At 38.1% G+C, this 22774-nt stretch overlaps 2 protein-coding genes across 2 annotated transcripts; both read left to right on the forward strand.

The window, feature by feature from the left end:
• Positions 1-5010: 5010 nt before the first annotated feature.
• On the forward strand, positions 5011-5970 carry LOC306646179 (olfactory receptor 7D11-like; the record flags this gene model as incomplete). Its single annotated transcript, XM_079114630.1, has 1 exon — positions 5011-5970. The coding sequence occupies exon 1, from the start codon at positions 5032-5034 to the stop codon at positions 5968-5970; it is 939 nt and encodes a 312-aa protein (XP_078970756.1). The 5' UTR covers positions 5011-5031.
• A 6925-nt stretch (positions 5971-12895) lies between these two features.
• LOC306646100 (olfactory receptor 7D4-like) lies at positions 12896-13891 on the forward strand (the record flags this gene model as incomplete). Its single annotated transcript, XM_079114566.1, has 1 exon — positions 12896-13891. The coding sequence occupies one exon, from the start codon at positions 12896-12898 to the stop codon at positions 13889-13891; it is 996 nt and encodes a 331-aa protein (XP_078970692.1).
• Between the last annotated feature and the right edge of the window lie 8883 nt (positions 13892-22774).

The following is a 22774-nucleotide window of genomic DNA, read 5'->3' on the forward strand; positions in this document are numbered from 1 at the left end:
GTTTTGTTTAGGAAAGTGATAGAGACAAACGTGTCTGAAGAGAGGAGCCCCATTAGAGCTGAAAGCCCAAGGGAGGAGTATGACGTGCTTTCTTATAGACCCCAGAAACCCTCTCTCTGATCACTGTCTTCTCTTTCTTCCCCATATATGTGACTGGCAGCAGGAGCCCAGAGGTTAACTGCTAGCCAGCCATTGCTCTCTCTTCAATAACCAGTCATCACACTCTCAACCCCCATCATTCATTACCTACACTGACTGCCTGACCTTGACCCCTGTCTCAATGGGTTATAACACAGAAATAGTACTATCTGATAAGGGGAAAGAGGACAGTTTTATTTAATCTGTGTCAAGCAAACCTTGGCAATACAGGACATAAAGAGAGGTGCCACCCAATTTGGGAAACCAGAGGGAAGAAAACATGGTACCTTGCCTTGGACTCTGATACTAAGCCAGTACATTAAACCTAGAGATGGGAAAATCTTCATGTCCCATGATTATAGGCTGGTCCCCAAGCACTGAATCAGCATGGACACCTGAGCCCAGGGGTGAATCTGTTAGCCTTACAAGGCAGACTTGATCTTCAGTCTGCATCACCACTATGAACCACAGTGGCATTGTGCTACACATAAAGCTCAGTGACAGCAGCTGTGGGCACGATGCTCCCTGGCTATGAGAATTCCTGCAAGTGCCAGTATCCTGGCAACCTTTGAGGTCATGGAATTCCAGCCCAGCACCTTGCTTGCTGACTGTTTGAATTGGCCAATGGCCCACACAAGAAAGAGGTGAACAATGGAAAAGGAAAAATGAATTTCTTGCAGTTTGATCAACTGAAGAGATGCAGCTAGATTACTTGTCTATGGTTCCCACAGAATTGGTTAAAATTTACAGAGACAAAGGCCAGGGGCTATACCTACACAGATTTAGATAGGCAGTGTTAGAGAAAGTGTCCATAGAAAGGGACCGTTTTATTCCCAGTCTGAAGAAGCTGAGGAGCGTCTGATTCACCACTGCTGTAGAATCCAAGTAAATAAAACGAGTGTCTTGAAAAGATAGCAGCTTTCCCCAGAATTCCAGCACAATTCAAAATAGTCAAGATATGTAATCAATCTAAGTGTCCATCAACAGCTGAGTAGATAAAGAAAATGTAGTATGTGTACAAAATGAATGATGATCGAGGCATTAAAAAAGGCAATCATCATCTACAACCACATGGGTGAACTTAGGAAACCTTACAGGAATTGAAGTAACCCATGCTCATTGAGATAAATACTACATGCCTGCTCATCTGTGAAAAATTTTAGAAGTAACATCAAAGAAATAGAGAGTAGAACAGTGCTTACCACAGGCTGGGCAGTGGGAAGCTGATACTAGGGAAATGTTGGTCAAAGGTAAGAATTTCTTTTACATATGAGGAATAATTCAGGAGTCCTCTGATATAGCATTTCAACTATGTAGTAATGATATATTGTATTCTTGAAAAATATTGAGCTGATGTAAAATATTCTCATCCTAAAACAGACATTAATTAGGTAATGCACACGTTAATGTTTTAGTTTTAGTCATTGTGTAATGCAAAGTAATTCTAGATTTCTTATTTCACCCGTGCATATCTATAATTTTGTCTATCGATTTGAATAAATATTCAATAAAAAGATATGAAAAAATGAAAAATAAGAGCTATGGAAAATTAAAAAAGAAAGGACTCTTTCCATCACAATCATGAATCTGAAATGATTTTTAAAATCTTCAAAGAGTGTTAAAAGGAGGCATACTGAGGGAGACGGTTGGCTCATGGGACTAGTTGCTTGGTGAAATCAGCCATTTCCTTAGTGGACATAATATGAGTTTTAAACCAAAGAAAAAAGATAAAAGAGAATTTTTTTGGAGTACATGAATCTGTATCTCCCCTACATAAACACAAAACTGACTGAAAATTTTCCACCCTGCCATCTTCTTTGTACCCCAAGGGAGGTGACCTCTTTTCAGAGTGGAAAGGCAACAGCCCAATTTACTTAATGAGGAGCCCTGAGAGTTGGAACCTTGAGACACTTAGAAACTTAAACTCAGCTTGCCTCTCTGGCCCCTGCACTTCTCTGGTCTCAGCCTCTGTGAAGAGTCACGCGAGCTTCCCAGGGACAGTTGGTGGAGAAGAAAAAGCTTCCATGACAACATCTGAGAGAGCTGGTGTGTCCCAGTGAGGCTGATGGAGGCAGAAGGGTAGAAGGAAAGAGGAGAGTGTGGGTACTGGGTTTTACCTCTAGAGTAATAAGAACATGAACAATCCATGTTTGTCAATGTCAAATGAGGGTGATGCACCTATGTACTTGGGAGGCACTTCAGTTTCCCTTAGGACCTGTCTCTTCCAGGTATTGTTTCTTTTTCTCTTTCTTCGAAATCTAGAGCCTCTCTCTCTGATAGGATTTTTTTAGGACCTCCATTTGTTCACTGGAATTACAGGCTCCTGTCAGATTTCCTCCATCCAGTTATTTATTTGTTAACTACTTACCGAAGATCTGTTATGAATGAGGTGTGATCTATTTTTGTTCCAAATTGATTGTATTTTACCATTATATTTCTTCATTAATTTTACTGGCCTTATTGATAGCTCTTATTAGTTCTCTATTGTTCCAGTTTTTCTATCACCTCAAGCTCCATACTATATCAACCACTATATATACCAATAGTTCACTTCTGATATTCAATACTTAGTCTAATTACCTTTTCTCATATTACCAACCTGATATGTTTAGGAAAATATTTAAAGCTGAGTTTGGTAGTGACTGCATTGGCATTTTCATGAGTTTTGCACAAATACTGTAGTGTTTTTAAAGTAAGCACATTCTGGTGGATGTGGAATAATTTTAAAAAATTCACTATTGGGTTCTGGAATTATCCTTGATAAGTTCATTTTCCCAGAGTGTCAGCCCTGTCTGCCATCCATGGTAATGATTATTAAACTTTCTCACATATATTTTAAATATTGTGCTTATGGTTGTGATTTCACGTAATTGACTCCTTTAATAATAAATTATGTGAACATACAAATTTATCTTAATCTGAATTCCATTCCCACAATAAGTATTACTTGAGATCCTGTACTATTCTTTTAAAATGCATATAAATTCATGCTTTTTGAATTTCCTAATCAATTTTATGCCCATGCTCAAGTGCAAGATTGGTACTTGGTAAGTTTGAAGATTTCTCTTATGTTCTACCAGATATTTGGTCTTGATATTTATCAAACTTTGAACATTAGTATTTGTGTGGCACCTAGCTTGTGACCAACAATATTTCCTAAAGAGGGAAATAAAGAGACAAAACCATTACTACCTGAGACCCACAAACAAGAATTCACCAATGTGAGGGGAAATAAAGGGAGATGGCAGGAAGCTCTACCATGGACCTCATAATCTCTAACCCCCCTCACCTGCATCCCCTCTCCACCACACAGTCCTCTCACATCCCTCCTAGCCGCAGCCCACCAACTGGCAGGGCCAATGGACCTTCTGATCCCGCAGCCTAGAAGGTTTCTCACATCCTCACTTCACTTCATTATCAACGACTAACACTTCCTCTCAGCTCAAACATCCCCACTGCAGAATGGACTTTCCTGTCTGCCTTCACAGACTAAATCTGTCCTCAGTGATTTTTTTTCTCTTAAATTTATATTTATTCCTTAGGCATTCATAAGGCCAACACTTTTTGTCATGGAGCATAGAAATACTCATTTTTAAATCTTTAATTTGACTTTTACTGTTCTAGAATGAATGGATTTAAATTATTTTTTTAATATTGTAGCTAAATCTTTTGGATGTATTTTGGTTATTAACTCTGATGGATTTTAATATAATACAGCCTCACTCAAGAATCAACCCAGAAGCACACACTATCACAAGTGCCTTATATTTGATTTTAAAAGTGGTATGGGCCACATGCTTCTTTTTCTTCTTGAAAGAGTTTACCCAGCAGGCATTCTCTGAAAGAAGGAACCATGGGGGTCTTCATTAATTAGAAATGCAGATAGCAGTTAAAGAAGCACCTAAAGCGCTCTTTTTATAAGGAAAAGAATTCCAACCATAATGGTGAATTCAGTTTAAGAGAGAGAATGCCAAATGATAGCAATGAAGGCCGATGTATTGAGATGTGATCAACAAAACTCCGGTTGACTATTAGGTGTCACAGGGATCACAGCAGAAATATTACATCACCTAATTTTATGTCATTCTTCAATGCTACCATGGACTGAACACATAGAGGACCTCGGCTGTAGGGGGGAGGTGCAGGTACGTAGAGAGTTTGTATGACTCGCTCAACAGCACAACGATGGAATGCTGGTGAAGCAAAACTCTACTCCAGGAATTCCGACTCCAAAATACCATTTTAAAATCAGTTCTATCCTATATATTGGGATACTTACATATATAAAACATATTAAAGGAAGAGTTTTAAAATAACATTGGCAATAATTACAGCAACCATTTACAGCAAGCATTGACTGAGACTCCTACTGAACACAAAAGAATTTGTAATCCTCATAAATAAGATCATAGAAATAATCATGTATGCAGGAACTAAAAAGGGTGCAAACTATCACATCACTGTCAAGTCTCAAGTCATAGCATAAAGTCTATATGGAGTAAAAATCCATGATTAATCACTATTGTCGAGGTATGGCATGAAAAATTATGAACATTTCCCAAGAAAGGAAGAGAAATTTTTCAAATTCTTATGAATGGATGACATTGAGGAGTCATGAACTTATGTGCATAAATTTTAAAAATGGGAAACTTCCTCAAAACTTGCAAGTAGATGATACAAGACATCTTGCTAATTTAAAGAAAGTCTGAACATATCTTTAAAAGGGAAATGGACTGTACCTTGGGTGCGTAAATCACACTTCTTGGTAGACTAAACAGGGATTAAAGGACACTCCCTAAGGGTGATGCTGTGAGGTGCTGACTAGCCAAGGTTCCAGCTGAGTGTTCATTGAATGTGACTTTTACCTCCTTCTGCAGAAATTATACCAGCTGCATGGAAGAAGTGAACCATACATCTGTATCACAATTCCTCCTCACAGGCCTCTCAGATGACCCTAAATTGCAGCCTGTTCTCTTTGGCCTGTTCCTGTCCATGTACCTGGTCACAGTGCTTGGGAACCTGCTCATCATCCTGGCTGTCAGCTCTGACTCCCACCTCCACACCCCCATGTACTTCTTCCTCTCCAACCTGTCCTTGACTGACATCTGCTTCATCTCCACCACAGTCCCAAAGATGCTGGTGAACATCCAGGCACAGAGAAAAGACATCTCCTACATAGAGTGCTGCACTCAGGTGTATTTTTTAATTATTTTCATTGGAATGGATAATTTCCTCCTATCTGTGATGGCCTTTGACCGCTTTGTGGCCATCTGCCACCCCCTGAACTACACAGTCATCATGAGCCCCCGACTCTGTGCCCTCCTGGTTCTGATATCTTGGCTCATCATGTTCTGGGTCTCCTCGATTCATATTTTACTGTTGAAGCGACTGAACTTCTCCATAGGCACTGAAATCCCACATTTCTTCTGTGAGCTGACTCAGTTTCTCAGTGTAGCCAGCTCTGATACCCATGTCAATTACATTGTTATGTATGGGTTGTCTGCCTTGCTCGGGGTGATTCCTATGACTGGGATCCTCTTCTCTTACTCTCAGATTGTCTCCTCCTTATTGAAGATGTCCTCCATTGTGAATAAGTACAAAGCGTTTTCCACCTGTGGGTCTCACCTCTGTGTGGTCTCCTTGTTCTATGGAACAGCGTTTGGGGTTTATCTCAGCTCTGCTGTGGCCCATGCTTCCACGAGATACTTGATTACTTCAGTGATGTACAGTGTGGTCACCCCCATGCTGAACCCCTTCATCTACAGCCTGAGGAACAAGGATGTAAAGGGGGCTCTGGGGAGATTCCTCAGTAGAGCAGCCTCTGGTCTTTAAGACCTTAGAAATGGAGGGAATTGCTTTCCCCTAAACACAAATATTTTGAATTTAAATATCCTTATTCATTTTCTTCCTCAAAGTACATGTTTCTCTACTTGTCAAGAATTTGGTTTTGCATATATATATTTATATTTATCCTCAACAACTCCTTTGGTAATTCCTAATTTTTTTTTTCTAAACATAGACCATTTGGTAAATTTAATTTAATTTAACTTTCTTTTCTTTACTTTTCTTTCTTTCTTTCTTTCTTTCTTTCTTTCTTTCTTTCTTTCTTTCTTTCTTTCTTTCTTTCTTTTTTCTTCATTTCCTTTCCTTTCCTTTTCTTTCCTGTATAGTTGTGGGGATTGGACCTTGGAGCACTTTACCACTCAGCAGTACCTCCAGTCCTTTTTATTTTTCCATATTTTTATTTGGTTCATTATAGTTGTACATAATGGAGGGATTCATTGTTACATATTCATACATGCACAAAATATAACCAGGTAATTTGACCAATATCATTCCCCAGAGTCCATTTTATTTTTTACTTAGCAATGGGGTCTTATTAAGTCATGTTTGATAATTTTCCTTAAACATCTTTCTGAGATTTCGTAATTCACATTAAGAATTTCTAGCAAGCCTGGACATGGTTTCTTGAAAAATTATTGACTGAATGCTAATGTTATTCAGTGTAATATGAAAGCATTCTTGTTTTCTATTAAAGAAGTGGAATCAAACTCATCAGAGCATGTCAGGATTGTGCCTGCCACTGTACATGTATGTCTTTATTTATCCAGAGAGATTTCTTTTAGGTACTTTGTAACCCTTCACATTTCTGAAGGAAAGAGACTGACATTGAAAACGTCTATAACTGGATCTGGAACTGTGCACACTTCCCAGCCTTTTCTATCCTACTTTTTGTAAAAGTGGTGGTTGGATTTTGAACATGAAAACTGGAATCTAGTTTTGAATGCAGGTGTGTTCATAAGATTCATATGATATAATGCCTCAGATGACTGTGAGATGTTACTTCATTGTTTATGATCCTTGCTTTTTCCTTTCTTCTCTTTCCTCTCTCTTTTCATTCCCTCATTCCTCATTCCTCATTGTCATCCTTTCTTCTGGCTCTCGGATGTGTTAATGTTGACTGTCTCTTCTATTCTCTGGCTGATCAACATTTTACGTTACATATTCCCCATAGTTGTTCATGCATTCATCCATTGAAAGGCCTTTGGGGAATTTTCATCTCTTAGCTATTGTGAATAGTACTTCTAAGAACACACACACACACACACACACACACACACACACACACACACATATTTATATGTGTGAGTGCAGTCACATTCTGTATTCCTGATGTTTTGGTAAGTGATTGACTGTCTATATGACAGTGGTCTCATAACACTGGATTGCCTGATGATGTCACAGCCTTGGAAGTTAATGTGGTGCATTCTATTATTTTGCACAATGACAGAATTGTCTCATGATTCTTTGCTAAGAAATTATTCTCATTATTATGCAGTGCATGAATGTAATTATTAGTTGGAGTAACTCTACTACAGGAACTAACTCAAAAATCCCATTTTAACATGGAAGATCTTTACTATTAGGATATATATATATATATATATATTTGAAAATATATATAAATATATATATATATATATATATTTGAAATATATATAGAGAGAGCAGCCTTTAGTCCTTGAGGAACCACTGACCTCAGAACTAAGGGTACATTTTGTACCTAAGGCCTTGGAACTTGCTATCTGCCTCTCTCCTCCCTGCTAGTCACTGGGGTCACAGGCATGTACCACCCAAGTCCATCTATTGAACATTTCTTTTACATAGACTTGTTGAATATCTATGTATTCTTTCTGAGAAATGATTGTTCAGGTCTTTTGTTCATTGTTTTCATGTTATTTTTATCCTTACTCTTGGGTGGAAAGAGGTCCAAATATTTTGGATTTGACGTAGAAAATTAGAAGAGGAGATGGGGTGGGGGATGCTAAAAAGAAAATGGAAACTTTAAAGGATTTATGAGTGAGTGTCTAAAGAGCAGATATTCAAGTCATTGGCATTTAAGATGGAGAACAAAAATATAAAGGTCTAGAAATTGTATTTAAAGCCAGGTACAGTGGTGCAAGCCAGCAGTACCAGTGGATCTGGAGGCTGAGGCAGGAGGACTGCAAGTTCATAGCCAGCCTCAGCAAAAGTAAAGTACTAAGCAACTCAGTGAAACCCTTTCACCCACTCCATCTCTAAATAAAATACAAAATAGAGCTGAGGGTTTTGGTTAGTGTAGAGTGCACCTGAGTTCAATTCCCAGTTCAACACCCCCACCCAATAAGAAAATAGTCATATCTAAAATAGAATAACAAAAATAAAATAAAATAAAGATATCATGGCAAAAAAAATCTGTAGCCTGTGAAACAGAAATATATAAGAGCACAAGGTTGATGTTCTCCAAGCAGATTCAATCTACTTGAGATATTCCCATGATATATTATAAAGAAACTGTAAATGATCAAATACAAAGAAAGGATCATGAAATGATATGGAAAAGAAGCAAAAATATTTTTTCAGGTATTTCTAATATGCCTCATAGCACACTTCTCAGCACAATGTTACAAGCCAGGTGGAGTGGGAGGGTACACTCCATGTGCTGAAATAAAAGACTGCCAGGCTGGGGATATAGCTCAGTTGGTAGAGTGCTTGACTTGCAAGCATAAGGTCCACAGTTCAAGTACTCAGCACCACCAAAAACAAACAAACAAACAAACTAACAAACAAAAAAACCCTGCCAATCATGACTGCTCCCTCACAAAGCTGTTTTTTCATAAATGAAGTAGAGATACAGACTTTCCCAAACAAGCTGTGGGGAGTTCATCCGCACCAGACAGTTCTTCAGGAAATGCTGAGGGGGGCCTTTCAATCTGGGGGAACAGGATTTTAAAGAGTAATAAAAAACCATGTGACTATGATAATTAAAATCATTGGTCAAAGTAAGCAAACAATTCTGGGAAAATGTCACCCTGGTAGATAGCTAACATCTCAAGATTGATAGTGAGAAGAAAAGGCAGTTACAATGATCATCTTCTTTAAAAAATGATTTTATAGGAATATTCACCTACATTAAAAGTGAAAAGATACCAAGTAAACAACCTAATGTTGCACAGTAAGGATGTAGAGAAATAAGAATAAACGGAGTCCCAAATTAATAAAATGAAGGAAATAATAGAGATCAGAATAGAAATAAATGAAACAGAGAAAAAAAAAATCAGTGAAACTCAGGTCATTTTTGAAAAATAGTATTGACAAATTCTCAGATTAACAAGAAGGATGAGAAGACTCATATTTCCAAGCACCATATGTTGCATAACATATGCACAATTTTATCTACCAATTTAAGGAAATAAATGCACAATTTAAAACACAAGAAAAATGAAGAGGTTAAAGAAAATTACGAGTGCTTCTTTTTTTCATGGCATGGTGAATCTGAAATGATATCTAAAAATCTTCATTTTAAAAAGAGATATATCACAGAAGAGGATTTCTGGGACAGTTTTCTTATAGAAATTAACCTTCCATTGGCAGACCCCTTATGATTTTTAAATCAAACCAAATAAAAAAGATTTCTTTTTTTGAAGGAAATAAATCTATCTCCCCCTGCCACTTCGGACACAGATGCAAAAGTGGTTGAAATTTCTGCTCAGCTTCGTATCCCAAGGGGATTGACTTGTGTGGACGATGGAAGGAGAGTGAAATAATTGATTTAATTAGGAGCTTTGAGAATTCAAACTTGGAGACTGGGGAATATTTCACAAGGCTTCTGGTGCCCCTCCCTCACCCTCCTGTGTTCTCAGCCCTCCTGAAAACCCAAGCAGGCTTCCTCTGCACAGCTCATGCGGAGGAGGAAGTTCCGTGACAGCCATCAGAGACGGTGTTGTGCAGTGAGAAGCCAAGAAGGACGTGGGTGCTGGGTTGAGCTCTGGAATACTGGGAATGGAATGTCCCACATTTCTTTAGTCTGTGAAGGTGAGGCCCTTGCACTTTGAAGGCCCTGGAGGGTCTGTTGGAACCTGTCTCTTCCAGCTCTATGGTTTTGCTTCCTTCTCTGTCTCTTTGAAATGCAGAGCCTCTCTCCCAAATCCTTGTTTCCTGAACAGTCTGCAACTCTTCTCCACTCTTTCTAAACTAAAGGCTCCTGTCAGATTTCCTGCACCTAATTATTTATTTGTTAACTAACCACTAAAGATCTATTACACACAAGGTATTTTGTTCCATATTTGATTGGATTTTTCAATTATATTTTCTTTTTTTTTAACTTCATATTTGACTTAATGGTAAAGATAATTAATTCTATATAATTGTAATTATCAATTCACCTTACAGTACACAATATATCTTACTTTAATGTAATTATTTCTGATGTTCAACACTCAGTCGAATACACTTTTATCACATTATCATTTCTTTTAAAAAGTTCACAAAATATCAGATGGTTGAAATTGCAGGAGCTTGCCCTAGCATGTTCTTGAGTTCAAATCTAGCACTGAAGTATGTTTGTTTTTGTAGTTCTAGGGAATGAATCCAGGGCCTCATGCTTGCTAGGCAAGTGTCACACCACTGAGCTACATTTCCAGCACTTTTTATTTTTATTTATTTTGAGACAGGCCTTGCCAAGTGACTCAGGGTATCTCTGGTTCCAGGCACAAGCCACCATGTCTAGCAAAGGTTTGTCTGTGTGTGTGTTTTCATTTACTGGGCCATAGTGTTGCAATATAGCATCTCCCGTTGGATCTGGTTTAAAACAGTCCTTCTTGGTTGTGTCAGCAGATGTCAGTACTCATAGTGGACTGTGTAGGCTCTCCACAGGGCTGCCTGTGACATATCCTCAAATGCTTTTTCTATATTGTGCTTATGGTGTGATTGCATTTTATGGATATAGTTTTGTGATGAAATATGTAAGCAAATATATTTATCTTAAATTGGCTCCAGCCCCAGAATTGGTGTTAGTTGTTAATCCTGCATTGTTCTTTAAAACAGACATAAGTGCATATCCTTTAAGTTTGCTACTAAATTCTGTTCCTATATTCTGGCATGATACACAGGAATATTTATCTTTTGTTTACTGGATTTCCAATATATTTATATTTGTTTAGCATCTACCACAGGTACCTTGTTAAGTCCATGATAGGATGAAACTCTCACAACCTCAGACCCACAAAGGAATGGGAATTTACCAATGGGAGAGGGTCCTAAGGGAAGATCACAGTGGACTCACATACCCCATACCCCTGCTTTCCATCATAATCACAAGGACTGCTCACATCCCTCTGTACCAAGCTCTGTACCATCTGACGGGAAACTACACATTCTGCTCTCTCAGCCTGGACTGCTCCTTCTTCCCTTACTTCTCCTGATTAACAGTGACCCTTCCTTCCTCTCTCAGTTCAAACGTTCCTATTTCAGGGGAAAATCTCCTACCCAGCTCCACACACTAATTCAGTCCTTGGTGACTGTTTGCCTCTCTTGAATTTATGTTCATGGCTGAGGCATTCATAATACTGACATTTTCTGTCGTGGAGTCTAAACATTTATTTCTGAAACTTAAATTCTTTCACTTTTATAGGGTAAGTGCATTTGCATATTTCAGATTGAACTTATCATATGTTTTGGCTACTGACTACAATGATTTTAATACAGTCCACCCGACTCAAGCACACGGACACAAGCACACACCTTGCTGTTAGACTTGCATTAGATGTTAATGGTGGCTCCATTTTTCACCTTTGTTTTTTTTTTTTTTTGTTTGTTTGTTTTTGTTTTTTTGCTGTGGAGTCTCCATGTGTCTCATCTTCCTGGAAGAATTCACTGGGCAGACATTCTCTGCAAGAAGGCTCCATAGGGACCTCCATGAAGTACAAGTGTTCTATGGCAGTTAGAAGAGGATACCCACCTATTTAAGTTGATAATTCTCCATAGTTGAGAAGGGATGTTGTAAAGTGGTAGTCAAGTAGGACAAATTTATCAAGATTTTAAGAAGAGAAACTCAGGCTTATGTAAAACCCATTCAATGTTACAGAAACCATAGTAGAGAAATTATATCAGCTCACTTATTTTCACTCCTCCATCCTGCCATACAGTGAATACATTGGACATCTGCTGTAGAGGAGAGTTGCTGGTAGGTAAGAGAGTTTGGATAACTTCATTGAGCTCACAAAGATGGTACATTGGTGGAGCAGTTTTATAATCTAGGAAATCTGATTCACGCATCACCTTTTTAAATCACAGCTCCATCATGTATATTAGGATATTTATTTTCCAAAATGTCATTAAGGAGACATTTTAAAGGGATGTTAATAATAATAATACATTTATCATTTTCTGAGATTCATACTAAGAAAAAATATGCACAAAAAAAGGATTTTTAAACTCACAAATCAGGTATTAGCAATAGCCACATTTTTACAGCAACCACAAAAAAGGCACTGAGAACACTATCCTGTCACTATGAAATCTCAAATCAGAGAATGAAGGTGATTTGAATTTAAAATACATGTAATTGAGGCTATTAAAGAGTTTTAGCATAAAAGAGTATGGAAATTAACAAGAAAATGTGAAATGTCTTTAATTCTTGTACATGGGTCATATCATAAGAATATTAGTTCTCGGGGATAGATTTTAAAAGGAGAATTAAAACTAGGGATTTGATGATAAAAGACAGGTTTCTGCTGATTTAAAGAAAGTCTGAATGATTAGACACTTGAAGACAGAAAATGGCTGGCACTTGGCGGAGTCATTGCACTTGTTGGCAAATATCAACACAGAATAAATGATGCTGATCCAAGAGGGCAAATAACAACTCACTTGAAGTTTCATTGGCCTGTTCCTTATTCTTTCTTTTATGTCCTTCTCCAGAGGATAAACCGGCTACATGGAAGTGAAGAACCATACATCTGTATCACAATTCCTCCTCCTGGGCCTCTCAGAGGATCCAGACCTACAGCCCATCCTCTTTGGATTGTTCCTGTCCATGTACCTGGTCACAGTGCTTGGGAACCTGCTCATCATCCTGGCTGTCAGCTCTGACGCCCACCTCCACACTCCCATGTACTTCTTCCTCTCCAACCTGTCCTTTGTTGATATCTGCTTCATCTCCACCACAGTGCCAAAGATGCTGGTGAACATCCAAGCACATAGGAAAAACATCTCCTATTTAGAATGCCTGGTACAAGCATATTTTTTTATTATGTATGGTGGAGTGGATCATTTCCTACTGACTGTAATGGCCTATGACCGCTTTGTGGCCATCTGCCATCCCCTGCATTACACAATCATTGTGAACCCCCGGCTCTGCGTCCTCCTGGTTCTGATGTCTTGGCTCATCATGTTCTGGGTCTCTCTGCTTCATATTCTACTGTTAAACCAACTGACCTTCTCTATAGGCACTGAAATCCCACATTTCTTCTGTGATCTGGCTCAGCTACTCAAGGTGGCCACCTCTGATACCCTGGTCAACAACATCTTTCTGTATGTGGTGGCTGCCTTGCTGGGTATGTTTCCTCTCACTGGAATCCTCTTCTCCTACTCTCAGATTCTCTGCTCTTCAATGAGGACGTCCTCCTCTGTGGGCAAGTACAAAGCGTTTTCCACCTGTGGGTCTCACCTCTGTGTGGTCTCCTTGTTCTACGGAACAGCATTTGGTGTTTATCTCAGTTCTGCTGTGACCCATTCTTCCCCAAGAACTGTGATCGCCTCAGTGATGTACACTGTGGTCACCCCCATGCTGAACCCCTTCATCTATAGTTTGAGGAACAAGGATGTGAAGGGGGCCCTGGGGAGACTCCTCAGCAGAGCAGCCTTTGGTCATTCTTGGATCACTAACCTCAGAACTAAGTGGAGACTGCCAATCCTTAAGCCATTGCTGTGAATGTATATATCCTGGTTGTTTTTACCTCTTAAATGATATGGTTAATTTCCTCTATTCCCAAAGCACCTGCAACTTGGTACTTGTAAATATTTGTATTATTTCTGTCTCTTGTACTTTGTCCACAATATTCCAAGATTGTTGAACTTTTTCAAGTGTTTTTCTTTCTTTTTTTTAAAACTTCTTGTTTATATATATATATATATATATATATACATGATGGTAAGGTGTATTTTCACATATTATACGTAGAGAGGGTGCAAACTATTACAATTTTGATCACATTGTTGTGGTTGAACATGATGTGGAGTTGAACTGGTTGTGTATTCATATAGGAACATAGAAGAGTTATGACCCATTTATTTTAATGTCTTTCCTATTTGCTTCCCTTCCCCCTTCCTTTCTTTCCTCTTTGTCTAATCAAATGTACTTCTATACTTCCTCTGTCTGTTCTCCCTTGTTATGGTTTACCCTCCACATGTCAGAGACAACATTCAACCTTTTGTTTTGGGGGACCAACTTACTTCATTTAGCATGATATTGAGCTGCCGTAAAATTTGATGTGGCTGCATCACTGTAGTATGCTGATTTTATGTCCTTTGGGTATAAGCCAAGGAGGGGGATAATTGACTGAAATGGTTTTTCCATTCTAAGTTTTCTGTGGAATCTCCATACTGTTTTCCAGAGTGGTTGCACCAATTTTCAGTCCCACCAGCAATGTGTATCTTTTTCCCCACATTCTCACCAACATTTAAGGTTACTTGTATTCTTGTTAATTGCTATTGTGACTGGAGTGAGATGGAATGGAATCTCAGTATAGTTTTAATTTGCATTTCTCTAATTGCCGGAGATGTTGGGATATTTTTGCATATGCCTTTTTTTTTTATTGTACTGGGGAGTGAACCCAGTGGCACTTAATCACTGAGCCACATTCCCAGACATTTCTTTTCTTTCTGTAATGAGATAGGGTCCCACTAAGTTATCGAGGCTGGCCTTGAACCTGGAATCCTCCTGCCTCAAAAACCTGAGGTGCTGCAATTACAGGTGTGTGTCACCACGTCCGACAAGGATCACCTGTTTTTTAGTGCATGATTACTGTTCCATTGTCTATGTATGGCATACCACATGTTTATTCTATGCATCTGATAGTAAACCCTTGTGTTGATTCCATGCCTTGACTGTACTGAACAATGCTGCCATAATGGGAATGTACATTTATTCTGACATACTGATTTCCTGTCCTCCAGAAAAACATGCAGTAATGGGATTGCTGGGTATGAGGGTAGTACTATTTTAATTATTCAAAACCCTAGCACACTTTTTTCCATAATTACTATGCTGATTTACATTTCAAACAACATAATTTAATGACCCTTTTATTGATATCCTTGTGAAGAACAGTAACTTTCTGTCCTCTGATAACATTCATTTTAATTTGTCCTAGTGGATTTACATTGTGTTATCATAATGATCACTGATGCTGAGCATTCTGTTTTCTATTCTTTCTATTCTATCTTTTCTTTTTTTTTTTTTTGATATCAGGAATTAAACCCAGGTACTTAACCATTAAGCCACATCCACAGCCCTATCATTTTTAATTTTATTTTTGAGGCAGGGTCTCACCAAGTGCTTTAGTCCTCCCTAAATTGCTGAGGTTGGCTTGAACTTGTGATCCTCCTGAGTTGCTGGGATTACAGGCGTGCACCACCATGCCCCAACAGAATGGAAAATATTTCTAGGTATCCCATTGTACATAATAAATTCTACAATTTTGTCTGTCAATTTAAACAATTAAATAAATAGACAAACACGTGAACATGAAAAATAAAATAGGAAAAATACAAAAGAAAGGAATTCCTCTGTCTATAATATCATTAATCTGAAATAATTTCTAAAAATCTCCAAAGACTGTGAAAAGAAGGCACATCAAAGGAGATGGTTCCTGGAACCTGTTCTTTATAGGAATGAACTGTTCCTTATGACTGTTAAATCAAACCAAAGAAAAAGAAGATATAAATCCATTTTCCCCGGCCACTTCCTCCACAATGGAAAGCTGATGAAAAATTTCCCCTGCTCTATGGATCTAACTATCTCCTTTGTATCCCAGGGGAGTTGACTTGTTTGGAGAGTGAAAAGACACGGGAACAATCTGCTTAATGATGAGCTTAGAGGATGCAAACCTTGAGACTGGACATGTTTGATCATGGCTCTCTGACCCCTCACCTGTGCTTCTCTGATCTTGTCCTCCATGAATAAATAAGAGGGCTTGGAACAGATTATGGAGAAGATAAATCTTCAGTGGCATCCACTGGAGATAGTAGATGTGTTGCAGTGAATCTATAACCCTTCTCCTGAAAGACTGACAGTGTGGAGAGTCTCCAATTCTTTTCCGATCATTCTGACAAATTGTAAGCTACTGCCAGATTTTTTTGCATCCAATTATTTATTTGTTAATCATGAATTGAATGTTTCCCTTGCTCTATTTTTTTGTACCAGGGATTGCAACCAGGGGTGCTTAACCACTGAACCACATTTCTAGCTCTTTTAAAATTTTTGAAAATTTTGAGACAGGATCCCACTAAGTTGCTTAGGGCCTAGTTGTGTTACTGAGACTGGCTTTGAACTTGTGGTTCTCCTGCCTCAGCGTCCAGGGTCACTGGGATTATAGGCATGTGCCATGTATCCAGCTCAGAAGGTCTATTATACACAAGGTATTGTTTATTTTGTTCCACACTTGATTGGATTTTTCTGTTATTTTTCCCTATCTTTACTTTCACATGTCATTTGCTGATAAATATTATCAGGTTAACATTTTTGTAGTTATAGTTTCACCTTAAAGTCCATAGTATATCTACTGGGAATGTAATTATTTATTTCCGATGTTCAGCACTTTCCTGATATTAGGAACTGTTTGAAAAGTTCAGGAAAATATCACATTGTTGATTGGGGAGCATACTTATTGCCTTGTGTTCATAAATTTGCCTTGTGTTCACTGTAATGTTTTCATTTATTTGGATATGGTTTGAGAACAATCACTCTTTGTTGGGTGAGGGAACATCATTGGTTTCTTCTCTTACCAATGGATCATAGCCTTGTCTAATACCAGTGTTACCAACAGCTCGGTCCTTGTCCATGATGCCAATCCAATAAAGAGGACATGGTTTTGAGAAAAAGGAAAAAGAAGGTTTATTGTTTTGATAGCAATGGAGAAACAAAGGGACTGCCTTTCCCAAAGGTTGTGTTTCTGTCCATCAGTAGAAACAGCAGGCTTTTAAAGAGGTGACTCAAAGGCTGCATTCCACGTGCTCTCTTTCTGGAGATGTAATTCACTTGTTACTTTAGGAGGTAGTTATTTCCGAGATCATCTGGCACCATCCCCAAACTCTGGATTATTTTGTTCCTATGGTGGGCGGGTACCCAGGGACATATCACTCTACCTAGGATGGGAAAAAAGGTCATGCTCAAGATTAGGGAAGGGGAGAGATCAGGGAGGACCGAGAAGAGAAGAAGAGAACGAAACATGTTCATTTTAAAAATAAGCTGCAGAGGCAGAGCAGCAAGGGTTATATTTAAAGCATAAAGTGGACCACAGTTAAACAAATATTAAGGCTGATGACTAAATATTCTAAAGTATATTTTATATACTGAGGTTTTGGTTACGATACTGCTTCACTGACCTAGTTTTTGATGCCTATTAAAAATATTTAATCTGGCTCTCATTCCCAGAGCTGGTATTACTGGTTAATACAGAATTATTCTTTTAAAATAGGCATGAGAGCATGTTATTTACCTTAATTTTTAAATTCTGTGCCGATATTCAAGCACATGGTGAGTTGGAAGATTTCCTCTGTCTTAATCCAGGTGTAGCATTGAATTTAGTACACATCCAACACTGGATTTCTTCAGCACTTGCAAGGTGACACACACCGCAGAAATTCCTCAAAAAGCAAACAAGGAGAAAACTCCTCATAACCTCAGACTCACAAATGCACTTGAGTTTACCAGCATCATTGAGCCATAGCAGAAGGTGACAGAGGTTCCACTGTGGACCTCACACATTCTATCCCATGACCCTGTGACCCTGTTCTCTGTCACACTTGTTCACTAAACAGAATGCACATTCTAGAGTGCACATTCTTGTTCACTAAACCTAGAATGTTTCTTCTTTCATTACTGATGAACAATGACCCAAACTTCCTTTCTCAAATCAAAGATTTCTGTTTCAGAGTACTCTCCTACAGACATTCACAGACTAAATTGTTTCTCAGTGATTTTTGTACTTACTTGATTTTTGTGTGTGTGTGTGTGTGTGTTTCCTCGGCATGCATAACACTGACACTGTAAAATAAATACTTTAAAAATAAACTTATTATTTTTATGTGTTTGCTTTTTTTAAGTCTTAGATTTCCCTTTAAAGCATGAACGGATTCATATGTTTGGAATATTTTATTCACATCTATCCATTATGTATTTTGACCATCGACTACTGATTTTAATACTGTATAGCACCACTGAAGAGCACAGAAATAGGAGCACACACAGTCACAAGTGCCTCCTATTTGTCCTTAAAGGTTTTCTGAAATTTCTCCTCTTTCATGTGTGGTGCACATGCGGTTTGCTCTTAGAAGTACTCACTCAGCAGGAGATCTCTGAAAAAAGGAGCCATAGACAGGTTCATGGATTAGAAGTGCTGTGTGGAAGACAAAAGGGGTAAACAAACTATCGTGTTTAACATGACCAGAATTCCATCCATGTTGGCTGCCCTAGCTTAAGTGGCATACAGTCTAAATTATACCCATGCAACACAGATTTACTGATATTTGAAGAATGGAAGTCCACATTTATGAAATGCCCATACATGTCATAACAAGCACAGTAGAAAAACTACATCAGCTCATAAAATTTTATTCCTTAACTGTCTCTCTACAACTAAGCTGCATCCCAATCTTACTAAAAATTACTTTACTCTGAGACATGGTCTTGCTAAGTTGCTGAGCCGGGCCTCAAACTTGAGATTCTCCTGCCTCAGCCTCCCAAGTCCTGGAATAAAGACATGGGCCAACGCACTGGCAATTTTTTTTCAGTTTAATTTTTGTATCATTTCATTAATACCAAATACTTCTAAGCACCATATTTTTTTCAAAATATATATGTACATATATTTTATCTGTCAATTTAAATAAAAACACAAGTATATACGTATGAAAAATAAAGAGATTAAAAAAATTACAAATACTTTTTTCTTTCATAGCATTGTGAATTGGAAAGATATCTAAAATCTCCAGATTGTTAAAAGGAGGCATATCACAGGAGAAGATTCCTGGGACAGGTTCCTTGTAGAAATTAACCTTCCATTGGCAGACACCTTATGACTTCTAAATAAAACCAAAGGAAATAAGAGATTTTTTTGAAGGAAATAGATCCATCTCCCCCTGCCACTTACACCACAGATGCAAAATCAGCTAAAATGTTCTGCTCTGCGTCTTCGTATCCCAAGGGGGTCGACTTGTCTGGACAATGGAGGTAAAGTGAAATAATTTATTTAATTAGGAGCTTTGAGAATTCAAACTTGGAGGCTGGGGAATACTTCACAAGGCTTCTGGTGCCCCTCCCTCACCCTCCTGTGTTCTCAGCCCTCCTGAAAACCCAAGCAGGCTTCCTCTGCACAGCTCATGCGGAGGAGGAAGTTCCGTGACAGCCATCAGAGACGGTGTTGTGCAGTGAGAAGAAAAATGGAGAAGGAAGTGGGTGCTGGGTTGAGCTCTGGAATACTGGGAATGGGAACATTTCACATTTCTTTAGTCTGTGAAGGTGAAGCCCCTGCACTTTGAAGGCCCTGGAGGGTCTGTGGGAACCTGTCTTTTCCAGCTCTATCGCTTGCTTCTGTTGTGGGTTCTGGTTATCGATGCATAGTGAGACCACCAGAAAGTAAAGTAGGAAAGAAGTTTATTTTGGGGAAAGAGAAAAAAAAAGAAAAAGAGAACCGACATGTTTGGACTGCCACTCCAAGTGGGGCAGTAATAGTGAGTGATTTCAGCAGCTCATTTAAAAAGTGAAAACCAATGAAAAATCCTGGCAGGCTTACAATAGGGGCCTTTGTCCTCTTTTTTTTTTTTTAATTCTTATTTTTTTCTAATGACTGCAAGCAGTCAGCTTCAGCTTATCTGGTGCACCTGGTGGGTTAGCAGGACGAGCTAGGCTGGAAGTGGGGGTGGGCCGACTACCCATATCTGAAACCAGCTTCTTCTGGGGCCTGAAGGGGTGGGTTGCTTCACAGAAATGATCACAAAGTCCTTAACTCATGGCCACATTATATTATCTCGGGTACTGTCCTTGTATTTACCACAGTCAGCACAACTCAATGATTTTATTTGCACCCATTGTGGTTTGGTCAATCCTAACCAGATATATTTGTTTTATATCAGAGGGTCTCTACCTGTTTCTTTTTATTAGGGGTCTCTACTCTTTCACACTTCCTTCTCTATCTCTTTGAAATCTAGAGCCTCTCTCCCAAATTGCTGTTTCCTGAATAGTCTGCAACTCTTTTCCACTCTTTCTAAGTTATAGGCTCCTTTCAGATTTCCTGCACCTAATTATATGTTTGTTAAATACCCACTAAAGATCTAATTCCACATAAAGTATTGTGTATTTTGTTTCATATTTGTTTGGATTTTTCAATTATATTCCCTTTTTTTACCTTCAAATTTGACTTAATAACTTTGACTAGTTCTATATATTCATAGTTATCAATTCACCTTATGGTACACAATATATCTTCCATTAATGTAATTATTTCTGATCTTCAGCACTCAGTCGGATATACTTGTATCATGTTACCAATTCCTTTAAAAGTTCACAAAAATATTAAATGGTTAATATTGTGGGATACTGCCTTGGAATGTTCATGAGTTCAAATTGACTACTGTAGTGTGTGTTTCTTTTTGTAGTCCTAGGGAATGAATCCAGGGCCTTATGCTTGCTAGGCAAGTGCTACACCACTGAGCTAAATTTCCAGCACTTCTTATTTTTATTTACTTTTTTTTTTTTTTTTTTTTGAGACAGGTCTTGCTAACTTGCTCTGGGTTATCTGTGGCTCCAGGCATGAGTCGCCATGTCTAGCAGCAGTTTTTGTGAGTTTGTTTTCACTTACTGGGCTGTAATATTATAATGTGACCTGTCCCATTTTATCTGGTTTAAAACAGCCCTTTGGGATTGAGGTTGTAGCTCAGTGGTAGAGTGCTTGCCTATCATGAAAGTCATAGTGTTCAATCTCTATCACCACATAAAAAAGTAAATAAACAAAATAAAGGTATTGTGTCCATCTACAAATAAGAATATTAAAAAAATAAAACAGTCCTAGACTGGGTCAGCAAATATCAGTACTCATAGTGCACTGTGTAGGCTCTCCACAGAAATGCCTGTGAAATATCCTCAAATTCTTTTACTATATTGTGCTTATGGTGTGATTGCATTTTATTAAACTATTTTGTGATGAATTGTGTAAACCAATATATTTATGTTAAATTGGCTCCAATCCTGGAATTGGTGTTATTTGTTCATCCTGTATTTTTTATTTAAAACAGACACAAATGTATATCTTTTTTTTTTTTTTATGGTTATTGACTGCAGTCACCGTCTTGTTGATCTCATGAATTTATTCCCCCTAGCTATCCTGGATTTTCTAGCCATTGACCAATTTATACCAAATCCCACCCCCCCACTCCCCTGCTCTAATAATCGGAGAACACGATTCTCTCTGCTTCTGTGGCTTCTAATTATTTATGTTTGTTAAACATATGAGTTGAGATCACACAGTATATATTTTTCTATGCCTGGCTTATTTAATACAATGTCCTTGAGATTTATTTATGTTGTTAAAAAGGGAAGATATTTTTTGTTTTGTTTTAGGCCTTACTAGTATTCCACTGTGTATATATACTATCATTTATTTATCGATTCATCTTTTGATGGACACTTAGATTTATTGTGAATAGTGCTGCAATAAAAATGCAAGCATAGATAAATCGTTGGCATAGACATTTTATATTCATTGACCTACATATTCAGGAGTGAGATAACTACATCAATTGATAGTTCTATTCTCCATATTTTCAGGAACTAGTATACTTTTTCCCTTAATGGTCTGTACCAATTTATATTACTACCAACAATGTATATGGGCTTCTTTTTCTCTGCATCCTCAGTAACATTTAATTTTTGTCATTTTGTAATAGGTAAGCACTATCTATGTGATATTTCATTGTGATTTTAATTTGCATTTACTTGCTGATCAGGGATGTTGAACATTTTTTTCATAATACCTAATGGCCGTTTGTTTGTCTTCTTTTGAAAAAATATTTATTCAGGTCCACTGTTATTGTTTAATTGCCATATTTTTTTCTTTTTTTTATTGTAAACAAATGGGATACATGTTGTTTTTCTATTTGTACATGGAGTCAAGGCATACCATTTGTGTAATCATAAATTTACATAGGGTAATGTTGTTTGATTCATTCTGTTATTTTTTCTCCCTTCTCCCCCACCCCTCCACCCCTCTTTTCCCTCTATACAGTCCTTCCTTCCCCCATTCTTACCACCCTCCTTAACCCTAACTCTAAACTTAACCCTAACACTGACACTAACGCCTTCCACGCCCCCATTATATGTCCTCATCTGCTTATCAGCGAGATCATTCGTCCTTTGGTTTTTTGAGATTGGCTTATCTCACTTAGCATGATATTCTCCAATTTCATCCATTTGCCTGCAAATGCCATAATTTTATCATTCTTCATCTCAGAGTAATATTCCATTGTATATATATGCCACAGTTTCTTTATCCATTCATCAACTGAAGGGCATCTAGGTTGGTTCCACAATCTGGCTATG

The sequence above is a fragment of the Sciurus vulgaris genome, assembly GCF_902686455.1.
Source record: "Sciurus vulgaris genome assembly, chromosome: 16".
NCBI classification, from domain to species: domain Eukaryota; kingdom Metazoa; phylum Chordata; class Mammalia; order Rodentia; family Sciuridae; genus Sciurus; species Sciurus vulgaris.